We start from the raw sequence: 17,054 nt of genomic DNA, 5'->3' as shown, positions 1-17,054 counted from the left end.
CAAGTGAAACCAGGTAGCCGATAATAGCAAGCATCCTGGTCTTTGTGGAACTACCAGCAGTGGTATAGCATGGATTGCCAGTGCCCGGGACAAGGCAAGTATTGCACCCTCTAAATATTGCACTGCCAGCCAGAGTGGGCAGCACTGGGCTAGATGGGCAAAAACAGTCTGACCAGGGATCAATCAATTTCCTAAGCATGCCCATATTCCCCGATGAGGAAAGGCTACAACATGGCAGGGGGTGGGGAGTAGTTTAGAGAAAAGGCAAGTAAGACGGCATTACTGGGGTGGTTGGGAAAAGAGACTGTGTGTGCAGTTCCATTCCTCTCCATAGGCAGCTGAATATCAGAACAGGACTACAATCAAAGCCAATCCTAGACTTCTGCACATCAACGCATTTATTTGGATACAGCTTCTTGACTCCCTCTGTCCCCATCTGGCCAGCCGCCAGCCCAGAGCTTCCTTTCCTTAAGCAGCTACAGGTGGCTTCAGGCTGGACAGATAATCAAGCTACTTGCCTTCCCCAAAGGGAAAAAAGATACAGGGATCCTCTATCCGGCGTACCTGTATTACAGATGTTTGGAAACATGTGCTTGCCACATGCCCACTTTGATTTTTGGGTGTATTTTTGAGGAGGAAGGGGCACAGGAGGATTGCCAAAACTGAAGAGGACCGATGCAAAATATTTGTTTTGAGTCTTCCATGGTGCTTAGAGACAGAAATAGAAAGAATATAAAGCCAAGAGATGAAGGCGGCGAGGGGGGGGGTGAGGGGAGACATGCCTAGCACTTCTCTGAAAAATACAGAATTAGCAAGTCATGAGGCATCACGTTGCTGTGCCTGAACTGAAGGCCTGTGTCTTAAAAAAAAATAAAAATCGCAAATTTGAAACGGTGTGTTATTTTGGGGTGGGGTGGGGAAGAAGAGATGAAACAGCAATATCTACAAGCCAGCTTTCTCTCCTCTGTATCTCTCTCCTCCAGCAGGGTGTTCAGCTGCAATAATTGGGACAAGCCCCTGTAATAGCCATGGCAAATTGACGGGAAGCAGCAGATTACTGGGTGGGCGAAGATGGAGCGACAGAACAGCGCAAAGAGTCGGAAGTCGAAAACCCTGCGCTCCATTTCGCGCTCCCTCATCCTCTGCAATGGCAAGAACAGCGACGACGGATCGAGCCCGGAGGAGAAGTACCCCAATCCCTTCGAAACGCAGGCCAACTGGGGTCAAGAGGAAAGCGACTACTGCCCTCGGCTTCAATTAACGTGTGCATCGTCAAGCGAGGACAGCCCTCCTGATCCTTTTATGATCACCAGCATGATGCAACTGAGGGCTGCGGCCAGCGATGGCTGCAAGAATATGAAGAGAAAGTTCTTCATCAAGGTAGGAGGTCACACCTGACCACTGGATGTTTGGTGTTCCCTAAGATCTGGGTAAGAGTTACCCCCCCCCCCCCGTTGAATATGGGGTTTCTCCTGATCAGAGGTTTGGGAGACAAACCCCAGAACCATGTCCCTTTCCCAAGGCAGCATGAATTTCCGTGCCAAGGGTATTACCCCCCCTACTGTGTGGCTTGCTCATCCAATGTGCTCTCCGTTCTGCAGCACAGCAGGCTCATCCTACCAGGAATACAGAGAGCATTGCTATGATACAAAGCTGTCATTACAGCGCACACAGCAGGGGTAAGCTGGGGTCTTAAAAGGCACCTCTCATCAGCAAAATGTGGCTTAAAAGCTGTTAGTTGGAGGGAAATGCTCGGAGACAGGTCTTCCGACTTGTGTTGCAAACGTTACGGGTGCCCCTTAGGGATGTCGCATATATACAGAGAGAGCCCCAGGCCGTAGGCTGGAAAGACAGGCAATAATCCTAATGCAGTGGAAGGTATCACTATTCATATCTGTTTCTCTCACCTACTGTTATTCACTGGCAAAGGGGATTTTGAAGCAGTGCGAAAGCCTGCATAGCTTGGAGTGGAGTGGATATAGGAATAACTGCATAGTTAGGGACAGCTCAGTTGGTAGAGCATGAGACTCTTAATCTCAGGGTTGTGGGTTTGAGTCCCGTGTTGAGCAAAAATATTCCTGCGTTGCAGGGGGTTGGACTAGATGATCCTTGTGGTCCTTTCCAACTACGAAATTCTATGATACTAGTACACAATGGCTGACATGCAATATTGCCTAGTACAGTGGTGCCTCGCAAGACGAAATTAATCCGTTCCGCGAGTCTCTTCGTCTTGCGGTTTTTTCGTCTTGCGAGGCTATTAGTGGCTTAGCGGCTATTAACGGCTTAGCGGCTTTAAGAAAAAGGAAACAAACTTGCAAGAACTCGCAAGACGTTTCATCTTGCGAAGCAAGCCCATAGGGAAATTCGTCTTGCGGAACGACTCAAAAAATGGAAAACTCTTTCGTCTTGCGCGTTTTTCGTCTTGCGAGGCATTCGTCTTGCGAGGCACCACTGCACCGTATTTTTCGCTCTATAAGACGCACCAGACCACAAGACGCGCCTAGTTTTTGGAGGAGGAAAACAAGGGGGAAAAAATATTCTGAATCTCAGAAGCCAGAACAGCAAGAGGGATCACTGAGCAGTGATAGCAGCAATCCCTCTTGCTGTTCTGGCTTCTGGGATAGCTGCGCAGCCTGCATTCGCTCCATAAGACGCACACACATTTCCCCTTACTTCTTAGGAGGGAAAAGTGAGTCTTATAGAGCAAAAAATACGTTATTTAAAAAGTATGAGCTTTCACACTTTAAATATTGTCATGTTAATTTGCATAAAGAAAGGTCCATAAGCTAGCTCCCAGATTTCAAAACCAGTACGCACCACCACCATCAAGATACAACAGCATAAAAGCGAGCTGTAGAACTCAGGAGGGGCGATTCTGTCAATTACATTACAGATTGGCACAATTCCACATCAGTTAGTGGGTGGTGTTTGTTTTTTTAAGGTCTTCATGAAAATTAGACAGCGTTTTAGTGTGCATCTTTCCTTCTATATGCATTTTTGCAAAACCAAATTGCTTAAGATCATGCATATTGTTCATTATATTCACAAACTTACGCATCTTTATGCTCTCCCTTAATATACCGTATTTTTCGCCCTATAGGACGCACTTTTTCCCCTCCAAAAATGAAGGGGAAATGTGTGTGCGTCCTATGGGGCGAATGCAGGCTTTCCCGGGCTTCTTGCAGCTCCGCGCCACCCTCCGGATACCGGCGCAAAGCTGCGCGGAGCTCCAGAGGGTGGCGCGGAGCTGCCTGCGCTCCAGGGCTTCTTGCAGCTCCGCGCCACCCTCCCGATCCCGGCGCGAAGCTGCGCGGAGCTCCGGAGGGTGGCGGGGAGCTGCCTGCGCTCCAGGGCTTCTTGCAGCTCCGCGCCACCCTCCCGATCCCGGCGCGAAGCTGCGCAGGGCTCTGGAGGGTGGCGCGGAGCTGCCTGCGCTCCAGGGCTTCTTGCAGCTCCGCGCCACCCTCCCGATCCCGGCGCGAAGCTGCGCGGGGCTCCGGAGGGCGGCGCGGAGCTGCCTGCGCTCCAGGGCTTCTTGCAGCTCCGCGCCACCCTCCCGATCCCGGCGCGAAGCTGCGCAGGGCTCCGGAGGGTGGCGCGGAGCTGCCTGCGCTCCAGGGCTTCTTGCAGCTCCGCGCCACCCTCCCGATCCCGGCGCGAAGCTGCGCGGGGCTCCGGAGGGCGGCGCGGAGCTGCCTGCGCTCCAGGGCTTCTTGCAGCTCCGCGCCACCCTCCCGATCCCGGCGCGAAGCTGCGCGGAGCTCCGGAGGGTGGCGGGGAGCTGCCTGTGCTCCAGGGCTTCTTGCAGCTCCGCGCCACCCTCCCGATCCCGGCGCGGAGCTGCGCGGGGCTCCTGAGGGTGGCGGGGAGCTGCCTGTGCTCCAGGGCTTCTTGCAGCTCCGCGCCACCCTCCCGATCCCGGCGCGAAGCTGCGCGGAGCTCCGGAGGGTGGCGGGGAGCTGCCTGTGCTCCAGGGCTTCTTGCAGCTCCGCGCCACCCTCCCGATCCCGGCGCGGAGCTGCGCGGGGCTCCTGAGGGTGGCGCGGAGCTGCAAGAAGCCCTGGAGCACAGGCACCTCCGCGCCACCCTCCCGATCCCGGTGCGAAGCTGCGCGGAGCTCCGGAGGTTGGCGCAGAGCTGCCTGCGCTCCAGGGCTTCCTGCAGCTCCGTGCCACCCCCCGGATCCCGGCGCGAGGTCCTGCGGGGTCGCAAGGCTTGCAGGCAGCAGCCTGCAGCCCATAAGCTCGGGGGATAGCAGGGAGGCGCAGCGCCGCCACCCCGCTATTCCCTGACCTGATCTGAAGGCTGGGGGGGAGCAAGCTTGCTTCTCCCCCCCCCCGCCAGCCCCACAAGCTCGGGGGATAGCGGGGAGGCGGAGCGCCGCCACCCCGCTATTCCCGGACCTGATCTGGAGGCTGGGGGGGGGGGAGAAGCAAGCTTGCTTCTCCCCATCGCCAGCCCCATAAGCTGGGGGACAGCGGGGCAAGCCGTTGCCCCACGGAGGCTAGAGATGCTGTCCCTGAAGGCAGAAGAGGGAGATGGAGCGCTCTGTCTCTCTCTTCTAGCTTGGGGATGGCTGCGCAAACCTGGGGGGGAAATAATTTTTTCCCCCTTGATTTCCCCCCCAAAAAACTTGGTGCGTCCTATGGGCCGGTGCGTCCTATAGGGCGAAAAATACGGTATGCAATTTTGTACGTATGTTTTGGTTGGAGAACTATATTTTCCTGTAAACCTCTTTGAGGTATATATTGAGAAGTGGGATATAAACTTCTTAAATATATAAGAATAATTAAGTACATAGTAAAATATGGAGCAATGCAAAATTTGAAGAATAGCTGCATTTCAGTTTACATATTGTTTTGGGAAGTACAAATAAGGCAGGTTTGCATTAAAATGCAAGCCGTTTCAAAATTCTCTGCCCTCCTTAGGCAGAAGTAACAAATAAAAGACGGTGGGCTTTACATTTTCAAGCAAGCAGCAGGGGCCAAAAATATCTACCTGTCTGCAAAAAGGGTGAAAGAAAACAATACTCTTCGGGTCAAATTCATGTTAGCAGAACCATTCAACAAGATGATAGACAGGCAGAGATAATGGCATCTAACACCGCCTGTTTGCAGTACAAAACTGTATAAAAATGTTTTGATAAGAGATGATATAGATGACTATGAAGGAACAAAAGTTGGTGTGTAGTGCTATTTAGTGTTTGATGCTGGAAAGCTTGTGAGAATTCATACCTTTGAAATATGACTTGTCCATAGAAGAAATAATAGAATTGTCAAGTTGGAAGGGACCCTGAATATGCAGCTGTCTCGTACAACCTTGGCAGTATCAGCATCACTCTCTAAGCAACTAAACTGATCCATTGAACACTGCAGATTTTTTATTTTTATTTAAAGAGAAACACCAATAAAGCCATCATCACAAAAAAGTGCAACTAAGCAGAAAGAAATAAACTGTAGGTTTTTAAAAAGGAACAGTAATGTGTAAAAACTTTATACATCAGAGGCTGAAATTCTCCTACATATCAGCAATAACGTTTTTAGAAGAAGGCTAGGCTCCTTCAGAGACTTTCCTGGGCCCAACTACCAACAGAAAGGGAACTAAAATGAAACGAACTGCTTTGCTGCCAGAGGGCACGTCAAAAATATTGAAATGTGCAGTTAAGTAACATCCCTAAAGACCCACAAGGAATCACAATACCACAAAAGCCATCTTGGCTTTTTCTCCAAATCAAGTAGACCTCATTTGAGAGACAAAGTACTAACAAAAAAGCTCAACTTTATCAAGGACCACAGCACAGACATCCCACACTATCTGCATACCCTCCAAATGTCCCAATTTTCCCGGAACAGTCCCAGAATTACAGAAGTCGTCCCAGTTTTTGGCTTGATCCCAGAATGTCCCGTTTGTCTGTTTAGGACGTCCCTATTTTCAATGGAGGAATGTTGGAGGGGATGTATCTGCTAAGATGCAGATTCAAAGATTGCATGGGATGGGGAATGTCTTCTGATTTGTATGAATACACCAGCACGTCTATTTTTAGGCTATCCAAATGTTATAGCTGGCCTCATGAGAAGCATCAGTTCTTACCTTAAATACTGTTCCAAATCTTCCAAACCAGGACAGCTGCATTTGGAAGCTCTGCATAGCCACAGGTACCGATGGGCTGGGAATTCAAGTCTCCAGGACTCCCAACTGCTCTGCTTTTGGAAAAGAATTCACAGTTAGCCACGTGATTGACGGAGGAGCTGCCCAGAGGTACTTCACATCTTCGCTTAAAGATGATGAATATGAATGTATTTGATTACTCATATTTCTAATTTACCTCTTCTAACCAAGGCTCAAAATAGGCAAAGGACATTAGCATAATATCACAATCAACAATTCTGGTCTGAATAAATTCTATTATTGGAATTAATTATGCATGTATGTATCTATTTGCATGATTCATCACAGTGCACAGGCTGTGTGGAGGTTTGCAAACACTGATACTCTGAAATTGGAACATTGGTGAACATTGCATGACATCACAGCAGCTCAGCCAGAGCAGTATTTTAATAACACAACACATTAAGTGCTCTCACTTACAGGTTGTGTTGTTATGCCCCATTCCAGCATCACCTGGTTGTGGTGGGGGGTGAGGGGCGTTGTTTGGTAAGGGGCAAATGAACCTCTGTGCAGTCTCCAAATCTCTTAAGTTACCTGAGCTTCAGGGAACGAAGCAGACACAGGGAAGTGATTCCAGTTCCAAATAAATACAGTGCTGTGGGTTAAACCACAGAGCCTAGGACTTGCCAATCAGAAGGTCGGTGGTTCAAATCCCTGTGACGGGGTGAGCTCCCATTGCTTGGTCCCTGCTCCTGCCAACCTAGCAGTTCAAAAGCACGTCAAAGTGCAAGTAGATGAATAGGTACCACTCTGGCGGGAAGGTAAACGGCGTTTCCGTGCGCTGCTCTGGTTCTCCAGAAGCGGCTTAGTCATGCTGGCCACATGACCCGGAAGCTGTACGCCGGCTCCTTCGGCCAATAAAGCAAGATGAGCGCCGCAACTGCAGAGTCGGCCACGACTGGACCTAATGGTCAGGGGTCCCTTTACCTTTACCTTGGTTCTCAAATGGCTTAGTTGCATGTCGAGGTCCCCAGGTCCACCCCAATAACTCACACATCACACAGAAGTTTTTGTTTAAGATTTTTGGCATAATTTTGGCCACAACTTTATTAAAATACAAATTTGTGAGTGGTTGCGTAGGCATTGGTTGCGACTATCTGCCCCCACCATGGGGGGCAGACTGACATTCCGCACGATGCGAAAGTCAGAATGGGGGAATACACTTGGGGGTTACGCGGAGCAGGGAACCTGCCCTCACCCCAAGTGCAACCAGGAGCTCATTGCTATGGCCCGAGCCCCCTTGATAGAGTGGACAAGCAATAGTTAGCCCCCAATTCCTTTAACGGAATCCCTTGCAGCAGCAGCATTAGAGGGGCAGGCACAGCCAATCCATGCCCCTCAACCAACCAAACCATAAACCAATGCCTAACCGCGAACCTTACAAGTTGTGACAATTTGCTACGCAGTAGGCAAAAACCAAATGGCCCCAGCCAATCAGCCAGATGGACAAAATTCCTACCAGGCCCCCGCTCCAAAGCAGACGACCCCATGACAGGCATAGCAAGGTCAAAGCGAACAACCCTATTCTAGGGAGGGAGGGACGGGCAATCTGATGCACGGGCGAAAAGAGGAAGCTCTAGCCTCGTGCAAGGAGTTTTACTATTTCTGGCTGTCAATCAAAAAATGGCAACATTAACTTCTTCCCAACAACAAGGGAAGCCCCAATCGTATCAGTGGCCAACAATCAATTAGCCCGCCCCCCAACTTTGGAGTGTCCTGGCAGCCCCCACCGCAACACGTGCTCTCCATGAAGGAGAACACGCTTTGTCGAACAAATCAGCTCCTGAGCGCTGCAAACCCGGAAGTGAGTGTTCCTGATTGCAAATGTTTTTCCTGGAAGCCGAACGTCTGACGCGACTTCTGCTTGAGTGCAGGAAGCTCCTGCAGCTAATTGAAAGCCGCGCCTTGCTTTTCGAATGGTTTCGGGAGTCGGACGGACTCCCAGAACAGATTAAGTTCGAGAACCAAGGTACCACTGTATTTTCTAACATCAATTATAGTGTGTATCTGATGCTGTTTTTAAAGGGATGGCCGTCTAAGCCCTGGCGACGAACTTCTCACTGTCAACGGACAATCTCTTAAGGAGCTCTCCAGCAAAGAAGCGGAATCGCTCATCCGGTCGGCAAAAGGCTTGGTAAACTTAGTCATTGCTAACAAGGTACGTGGGAGAGACCTCCTGGTAGGAGGACCACAGGTCTGCAGGTGTGTGTGTGGGGGGGGGGGGAGACTTTGGCAAGATGCCCTACATGACTCCTCCTTCCTCTTTTCTTTTTTGTCTCTGCCCACTTGCTCCTTCAGCCAAAGGGGAGGCAAGTAGCACTTGTTATTCCTTTTTTTTTCCAGAGGGGAAAAAGCAGGCCAGTGCCTAGCAATAGCCATAGGAGCACCGAGTGATCTCTAGTGATTACTGGTGTGGGGCCATTTCCTAATAAGAGGCCCTGATATGTCCTCCTGGAAGGACTCTGATGGCATGAACATAAAGTCACACATTCTCATAGCAAATAATTTCAAGGTTTCCAGGAACAGTAGCTTTCAGTCTTCAAAGGTCTGGGTGTAAACCAGAATGTTTTGGTTTTTTTTTTAAAAAAATCCTCCTGGAAGTCAGTTATGATGGAGACAGACACACTTCACCAGGTAGGCCATTCCCCAAAGAGGGGAGCCACCACTTACAAGGCCCTGTTGCAAGTTTCTGCTGTAAATGTAAGAGGAAATTCATCAGACGGCAGCATCAGCCACAAGGCAGTGCTATGCGTGACAGGGAACAACTGGACAGCATCACAAACAGGACCCAAGGTGGTTGGTATTTGGGAAGGTGTGGCCTGTGGGTTAAACCACAGAGCCTAGGACTTGCCGATCAGAAGGTCGGCGGTTCGAATCCCCGTGGCGGGGTGAGCTCCCGTTGCACGGTCCCTGCTCTTGCCAACCTAGCAGTTCGAAAGCATGTCAAAGTGCAAGTAGATAAATAGGTACCACTCTGACGGGAAGGTAAACGGCGTTTCCGTGCGCTGCTCTGGTTCACCAGAAGCGGCTTAGTCATGCTGGCCACATGACCCGGAAGCTGTACGCCGGCTCCCTCGGCCAATAAAGCGAGATGAGTGCCACAACCCCAGAGCCGTCCACGACTGGAGCTAACGGTCAGGGGTCCCTTTACCTTACCTTTACACATATTCAACCTCCACCCCTGTGCCTTTAATACCTGCATGGAAGATAGAAATTAAAGAGGCGTGCTTTTCTTCTCCGTGGCATGGCCACACTGGGGGAAAAATATCTTCTCTTGAATTTCTGTCTGTCCCAGAGCTCTTAGTGGCACAGCTGCCACACTAACAAAAAGTAACCATCGAGAACACTGCAGGAAAGAAAGGTGATTATCAGTCTGGATAGCTCAGTTGATTAGATCATGGTGCTGATAACACCAAGGTTGCAACTTTGATCCCCGTATGGGACAGCTCTGTCTTCCTGCACTGCAGGGGGTTGGACTACATGATCCTCAGGGTCCCTTCCACCTCTACAGTTCTAGGATTCTGTGCTTTTCTACATTAATCTCATCCCCCCAAAGTGTTCAATAAGGGGAAGATACCCAGCAACAGCGTTTGAGTAACTTAACAAAAGCGCCCTCTGCTGTGGGGAAAAGGGAAGTCGCCATGTCGTCTTGATGGCAGGTTGCGATGGGATTTTCTGAAAATCCAGGTGTTGAAAACAGGAGCAAGTATTCCCAAGGGCATTCCTGGCAGGGGGTGGGTGGGGTGGGATACTTGGCTGCCCTAACAGCAATGTCTATCAATGTGGGGTTTGTGGAATCCAGGCAGGCATTCAGCACTGCCAGTCCGTGTACATAATGCTTGGCTATATAGACTTAATGGTATAAGGCAGCTTCCTACCTTCCTGTTTTCATACTGAAAAGCGCCACCCTTCTCCTGTTTCTGGCCTGCCACATAGCTGTTAAAACTAAGCTTGCTCTGAGCTGTTAGTCAAAGATTCGTTAACCCTAATTAAAAATTATGTAACATATAGGGGATTCATCATCCAAGTCTGCTAAAGTTTTCAAGAATCTCTTGCATGGGTATGACAAATGGCTCTGCCATTTTGGTGAGGGGTATTATTGGTGTTGCACGCCAAGACAGGAGAGAGCTCCAGCGTATTCAGGCAAGCTCAGAGTAAACATTGCCCCCTTAAAAGATTAAGCTAGTCTTTTTCTCCCCACTCCAGGAATCCTCAGTTTGTTCTCGCAAAGAACAGCCTGTTAAACAGGATATACACAACGGCTCCATTCTACAGACAAAAGCAAAATGTCAGAGGACTCGCAGCAATTCAGCCAGTAAGTTCTAGCGGCAATTTATATTTTAACACTTAATGCTGTTATTTCCTCCTCCTCCCCACATCCATTTTCCTTTTGTGTCGTGCCTTCTTAGATTGTAAGCTCTCTCTTTTTAGTGATTGACAAACCTCTCTGGGAGCCTTCTTTAGCTGAAGATCAGCATTTTAAAATCTATCTGAATTCAAAGAACTATATAGCACTTTAGGATATTGAAAGCAATCCACGTATGTTATTTTGGTAATCCTGGCAAACAACACCGTAAGGCAGGGCAGAATAATTGTTGCCTTGTTGAACTCGGTGGTTGTTTTCAAAACTGCATATGTACATCAGCTGGAGATGTATTTTATGAGGCAACAAGTAACCTGAAAAATAATAACGATAATAATAATAATAGACGTTGCCATGGTGATATTGCAGATGGGTGTGCGAGGAGGAAGGACTGAGGCTGAAGATGCCCATGGTGGGCAAGGCCAGAGTCCATAGTGGGTGGAGCAATTAAGGGAAATTTTAACTTTATACAGTAGGCTAGCTTCTACACACACACAAACCTCCACAAGTGCTGGGTGGCACACAAGATTGGGGTGGTGGTGCGCATTGCATGTGTGATGTCACACACACACCTTCCAATGCTGTGTAGGCCGGGGCAGCCTTTTTCTAGGCCGCACTGGTCTCCATGGTGTCAGGAGATGCTGTGGAGACTGTCACAGCCTGGCCTGAGGTCTAGCGGAAGGCTGCACCAGCCAGCTTGGTGTCAGGAGTAGCTGGTGCACAGGCCAGTGTGACTTTGCAGCAGGCCATGCCAGTCCTCACAGCATAATAATAATAATAATAATAATAATAATAATAATAATAATAATAATAATATTTTATTATTCATACCCCGCCCATCTGGCTGAGTCTCCCCAGCCACTCTGGGCAGCTCCCAATCAAATGTTAAAAACAGTACAGCATTAAATATTAAAAACTTCCCTAAACAGGGCTGCCTTCAGATGTCTTTTAAAGATAGGATAACTGCTTATTTCCTTCACATCTGCTGGGAGGGTGTTCCACAGGGTGGGCGCCACTACCGAGAAGGCCCTCTGCCTGGTTCCCTGTAACCTTACTTCTCGCAATGAGGGAAACGCCAGAAAGCCCTCGGCGCTGGACCTCAGTGTCCGGGCTGAACAATGGGGGTGGAGACGCTCCTTCAGGTATACAGGACCGAGGCATCTCTCAACACTGCACAGGCCAGCACAACCTTCTATTGATGCTGCGCCGTGCTCAGCTCGGCAGTTCGGCCTCCTCCGCCCCCTCAATATTCGGGGGGCTGAGCCCCCCACTAAGGAATAATGAGGGGACTGCACACCTCTCCATCCTCCATATTTGGTAAGTTTGCACATGGTGAGCCTGCACACCTCTCCATCTTCCAAATCTGCCTTGAAAATGTTGATTTGGAAACACTTGCAGTGCTGCAGTTTATCTTCTGGTCCTTGTGATGCACTCCTGATTGTCTCATACCTTCTCCCTTCTCTTGTGTGTTATTGTTAACAGGTGTGAGTCCATACTGGATAGGGGAAATTGACAGCCCCATGGCAAAGAAATCAGCCTCCCGATACAGACAGTCCCATTCTCTTTACAGCAACAGGAAGTCTCTCTCTCAGCAGCTGGACACCTCAGCAGGAAGAGCCTCTGTAAACGTAAGAGGAAATCCATCAGATGGCAGCAGCAACAAGGCAAAGCTATGCTTAGCAGGGAACAGCTGGTATACAGCTTTAAGGCTACCAATTTCCCTCCTGTCAAGGGAACAGTCACCTATTTTCCATCACGGCTACAAGAGCATAGGGCTGTTGCTCCCAAACTGTGTGTGCCAGGGCATTAGTTTATTAACTAATAAAAGGGATGCGGGTGGCGCTGTGGCCTAAACCACTGAGCCTCTTGAGCTTGCCGATCAGAAGGTCGGCAGTTCGAATCCCCGCGACAGACTGAGTTCCTGTTGCTCTGTCCCAGCTCCTTCCAACCTAGCAGTTCCAAAACACGCCAGTGCAAGTAGATAAATAGGTACCGCTGTGGCGGGAAGGTAAATGGCGTTTCCATGCATTCTGGCTTCTGTCACAGTGTCCCGTTGCACCAAAAGTAGTTTAGTCATGCTGGCCACATGACCCAGAAGGCTGTCTGTGGACAATCACCGGCTCCCTCAGCCTGAAAGCGAGATGAGTGCACAACCCCATAGTCGACTTTGACTGGACTTAACAGTCCAGGCGTCCTTTACCTTATCTTTACTTTATTAACTAATTAATGTCTCCAATGAACCCAGAGCCATCCATACATGGAGGAGGCTGCCCACAGCATCTCTAAGCATCCAGGCATTATCTTCTCAGTCTGGCTCAAACTCGGTAGTAGAGCATATGCATCATGGTGCATAAGGTTTCCAGTTCAAGCCACACTAGGTAGCATGAGGAAAGACTCTCTTGGTAGGAATAGGGGAATTTAATGTTGTGGCCTCCAGATGTTCTCGAATTATAACTCCTATCAGCTCCAGCCTGAGTGACTAATTGTCAGTAATGATGGGAGCAGTGGTAGAAACTCAAATAACTAATCTAGGCACCAAATGACCCCCTTAAACCAGGGTTACAGTTGCCAAAACGGAATGCCTAATTGCCATTTCGGGGCCAGGCAGCTCAAAAATTGCATTTTCCAACACGCCTTTTTGGCTTGTGAAATTTGTTCCGATTGTGCGGAGCGGGCGCCACTACGGAGAAGGCCCTCTGCCTGGTTCCCTGTAACCTCACTTCTCACAGTGAGGGAACTGCCAGAAGGCTCTCGGAGCTGGACCTCAGTGTTCATACTGTTTCAGAAAGTGTGAATTGAGTAAGTTCACTTTAAAATTCAAACTAAACCCTATTTGTATCCTACCCCTAGTCATAACATCCATGGTCTCCTGTCCTTTCAAGTGGCATTAACCTGTTGCTTTTCGTTGAACATGCAGCCCCTTTCCAGGTCTTCGCGGTCACTGAGTACAGCCCAGCTGATGCACGCGACGTGTGGTCTTCAAGCCTCTGTAATCTCCAATATTGTTTTAATGAAAGGCCAAGGGAAGGTGAGATGCTAATTTTAATCATGTGTCTCCTCTGCTTGGGCAGGAATGGTTTCCAAGAGGCTGCTAAGCAATACTGCTTCGACTTAGGAGGGATGTAGGAAGGCATCATTAACCGTTCTCAAATTCCCATCAGCCCCATTCAGCAAGGCCAACACATTTTTCAGTAAGACTGGAATTGTATTCTCAGTTATCTCAGAGTAATTACACTGAACTCAGTGGAACTCATGGCATATCTGTGAAATTGTAGGTTTTGTCTATCAGTTCATAAGTTCTCTCCCATCTGTATTTTTGAGGGTTGGGTGGCTAGCATTGCCATACGGAATTTCCCAGACATAGCTGGAATTTGGTAAAATCTGAATGCATGGTAACCCATGTCGGAAGTGCAGATTTTGGCGAATTTCCATAAAAATAGTTGAAAAACTTCAATTTTTGAGCTCAAAAACAACTTTGGGCAAAGCTAAAGAAAGCGACACGGGTGGTGCTGTGGGTTAAACCACAGAGCCTAGGACTTGCCGATCAGAAGGTTGGCAGTTCGAATCCCCGCAATGGGGTGAGCTCCCGTTGCTCGGTCCCTGCTCCTGCCAACCTGGCAGTTCGAAATTATGCCAGTGCAAGTAGAGAAATAGGTACCGCTCCAGCGGGAAGGTAAACGGCATTTCCATGTGCTGCTCTGGTTTGCCAGAAGTGGCTTTGTCATGCTGGCCACATGACCCGGAAGCTGTACGCCAGCTCCCTCGGCCAATAAAGCGAGATGAGCACTGCAACCCCAGAGTCGGTCACGACTGGACCTAATGATCAGGGGTCCCTTTACCTTTACCTTTAAAGAAAGCTCAAGAACTTTGGCCAAAAATCAAAATAAAATAATGGCAAGACCTTTGTAATGTGCAGCGTTTACATTTAACAGGGAAAGCCTTTTTAAAACCGCTTCATCAACTAAACATGTTCCCCATGCATCCTCCCCTTAGGGCCTTGGTTTCAGCATTGTGGGTGGCAAAGACAGTATTTATGGCCCCATTGGCATATATGTGAAGACTATCTTTCCTGGAGGAGCTGCCGCTGCAGATGGAAGGCTGCAAGAAGGTGAGAGAACTTTGCTTCTGTATATGTAGACCGGCCTTTTCTTTTTATAACAAGTGGGTAACTGTGAAATAGAATAAATACATCCTGTTGTGCATTGCATCTTCTTTGCAGTATGTTTGTTTGCGCACACTCATTTATACTGAGTGGAAACTGAAAATACACAATGGTTTTCAATCTTCGTTTGTGACCCACAACCTTTGTTCAGGTTGCGTCCTTGGTCTTGCTATGGACTTCGGTTGGTCGCCGTTGAGGGGCCTGGTAGGACTTTTCCCACTTGGCAAATTGGCACCACCCACTTGGTTTTCACCTACCTCGTAGCAGTCGTCACAACTTTGTAAGATTTGGCGGTTAGGCATTGGAATAGCGAAGTTTGGGGGAGGGGAGGTGTGGCCATTACCTGCCCCTCTGTGCTTAGGGGTATTCTGTTAAAGGAATCCGGGGGTGTGGATCTTGTCCGAAGCCCAGGGAGGGGCTAGGGCCATGCCAGGACCCCAGCAGAAACCCAGGGGGTGCTTGAGTCAATCCACATTGGTGGGGCTCCCCCTACTGGTGGTTTACCCTTACCAGACTCCCTGCAAGGCAGGCAGGAGTCAGATATAGTCTGTTGATGCCAATGCCTAAGCCAATACCGCTCACATTCTGTAACCAATAAAGTTGTAGCCTAAATTTTGCCCATTAACACCAACCTAAAATTCTGTGTCCTTGTGTCTTTATTCTCATGGGGGTGACGTGGGGCTTTGACACACAACAAGTGGGTAACTGTGAAACAGAATAAATACATCCTGTTGTGCATTGTATCTTCTTTGCAATGTGTTTGTTTGTGTGTGCGCACACTCATTTATGCTGAGTGGAAACTGAAAATGCACAATGGCTCTGAATCTTCGTTTGTGACATCTATTGGAGCGATGCTGTTACATATAAACAAAGCTAAGGCTCTCTAACAGGATTATTTCTTTCAATTAACAGGGGATGAAATCCTGGAACTGAATGGAGAATCAATGCACGGACTCACACATCACGAAGCTCTGCAGAAATTCAAGGTTACGTCCATCTCTGAAGTCCTGCCCCTCCCCTTGCCCAACACACCCACTCAGGTCATGGTGCAGAGTACAGAAGGTCATCCAAGTTAGTTTGGCACTCAAGACTAGGGTTGAAACAGAAATGTGATCTTATTCACACTTTCTGAAAATAATATGCAAACTGAAACACAGCCGTTCTTCAAAAGTTGTGCATCTCTGAATTTTGCAATGCATTTTGCCAGCCAAGTAATGAGTGCTGAAACCTGTATACGGGGGGGGGGGAGTGTGTGCATAAAAATGAAAATATTAGTGAAAGCAGCATACAAAAAAAGCATCACATTGGGGGGGGGAATTGCTTTGCAAAAATGTGTTTATTAGACAAAATGCACACTAAAATGCTGATGAATTTTCTGGAGGACTTTAAAAAATAAATAAATCACAAGCTGACCTGAAAATGTGGGCACTGGAACATAAGATGGAAGGATTGAGAAACAGAGAAAAATATAAAAGAACAGATTTGTCCATTTGCAGTTGAGGCAGAAAATGGCACAAGCACGTTCTCCTGCTTTCCGGGCAGGAAAAAACACAAGAATACTAAATCAAGTAATTTGCTGTCCTTTCATTCCCCCCAATCTGCTCCCTGGGGCAGCTGCCTCACTCTGCCTAATGTTTGGGTCTGCCCCATTGCATCTCTCTTTATACACATAACACACACAACTCATGTTGCTTCCTTGTTTCTAGCAGGCCAAGAAAGGTCTTCTCACACTCACGGTCCGGACGAGCCTCAGTACCCCACATTCTGCCGCAAGCTACTTATCCTCCCATCTCTGCCGTTCCCTGAGCACCAGCATGTCTATCACCAAGGAGAACAGCTCCTTTGGCTCGGAAGGCACCACTTTCCCCTTGAACTCTGCCAACCCCAACGACAGGATCATTATGGAAGTTTCCCTCAAGAAAGGTGAGTGTTAGAAGTAACGGAGCACAAAGGAACAGAAGAAGCAGCTCTGCGATCCCTTGGAAGGCTTTCCCCAAATCGGTGATCTTTCCTGGGCATTGAATTCAACTGAATTGGGATAGCCAGGGAGGTGTCCTCCACATGTTGTGGACTATAGCTCCCATCAGGCCCAGCCAGCATGGCCAACAGTCAAAAATCATGGAAGTAGTATCCTAAAAGACCTGGAGGGCACAATGTTGACTACCCTTGAATTCAAGTATGATTTAATTCCACTGTAGCTAACATTGTGCCCTCCAGATCTTTTAGAATACTACTTCCATAATTTTTAAGTCCATCGAAATGAATGGTCTTGACTGACATGTCTATTGATTTCAGTGGGGTCTACTCTGAGTAGTTGGATACAACTCCCCCTTTGGGTGGTGGGGGGTGCCAAGTATTTCC

General features: G+C 48.6%; 1 protein-coding gene and 1 long non-coding RNA gene across 7 annotated transcripts in view; one reads left to right on the top strand and one right to left on the bottom strand.

Annotated features, from left to right (window-relative positions):
* LOC308573929 overlaps positions 1 to 12,118 on the bottom strand; it is a 38,212-nt gene extending 26,094 nt beyond the window's left edge. Inside the window, exons 1-2 of the long non-coding RNA XR_014002251.1 lie at positions 11,981 to 12,118; positions 6,091 to 6,200 (exon numbers count right to left, since the gene is read on the bottom strand). This is a non-coding gene — a long non-coding RNA (uncharacterized lncRNA). The remainder of the gene's footprint in view (positions 1 to 6,090; positions 6,201 to 11,980) is intronic.
* IL16 (interleukin 16) overlaps positions 1 to 17,054 on the top strand; it is a 72,975-nt gene that overhangs the window by 26,238 nt on the left and 29,683 nt on the right. For 3 of the 6 annotated variants that reach the window (XM_081171022.1, XM_081171023.1, XM_081171026.1), the window contains 9 exons: positions 987 to 1,380; positions 6,122 to 6,258; positions 8,194 to 8,326; positions 10,375 to 10,483; positions 12,014 to 12,159; positions 13,449 to 13,559; positions 14,525 to 14,639; positions 15,606 to 15,679; positions 16,400 to 16,616. In XM_081171022.1, the coding sequence (XP_081027148.1) occupies positions 1,072 to 1,380; positions 6,122 to 6,258; positions 8,194 to 8,326; positions 10,375 to 10,483; positions 12,014 to 12,159; positions 13,449 to 13,559; positions 14,525 to 14,639; positions 15,606 to 15,679; positions 16,400 to 16,616 (1,351 nt within the window). In that variant the 5' untranslated portion in view covers positions 987 to 1,071. Of the gene's footprint in view, positions 1 to 901; positions 1,381 to 6,121; positions 6,259 to 8,193; positions 8,327 to 10,374; positions 10,484 to 12,013; positions 12,160 to 13,448; positions 13,560 to 14,524; positions 14,640 to 15,605; positions 15,680 to 16,399; positions 16,617 to 17,054 lie in introns of those variants that run through there. The other 3 variants (XM_081171025.1, XM_081171024.1, XM_081171027.1) reach the window with 2 other exon arrangements.

This window comes from Podarcis bocagei, assembly GCF_964188305.1.
Source record: "Podarcis bocagei genome assembly, chromosome: 14".
Taxonomy (NCBI): domain Eukaryota; kingdom Metazoa; phylum Chordata; class Lepidosauria; order Squamata; family Lacertidae; genus Podarcis; species Podarcis bocagei.
This window is presented reverse-complemented; position numbering and strand designations above follow the sequence as displayed.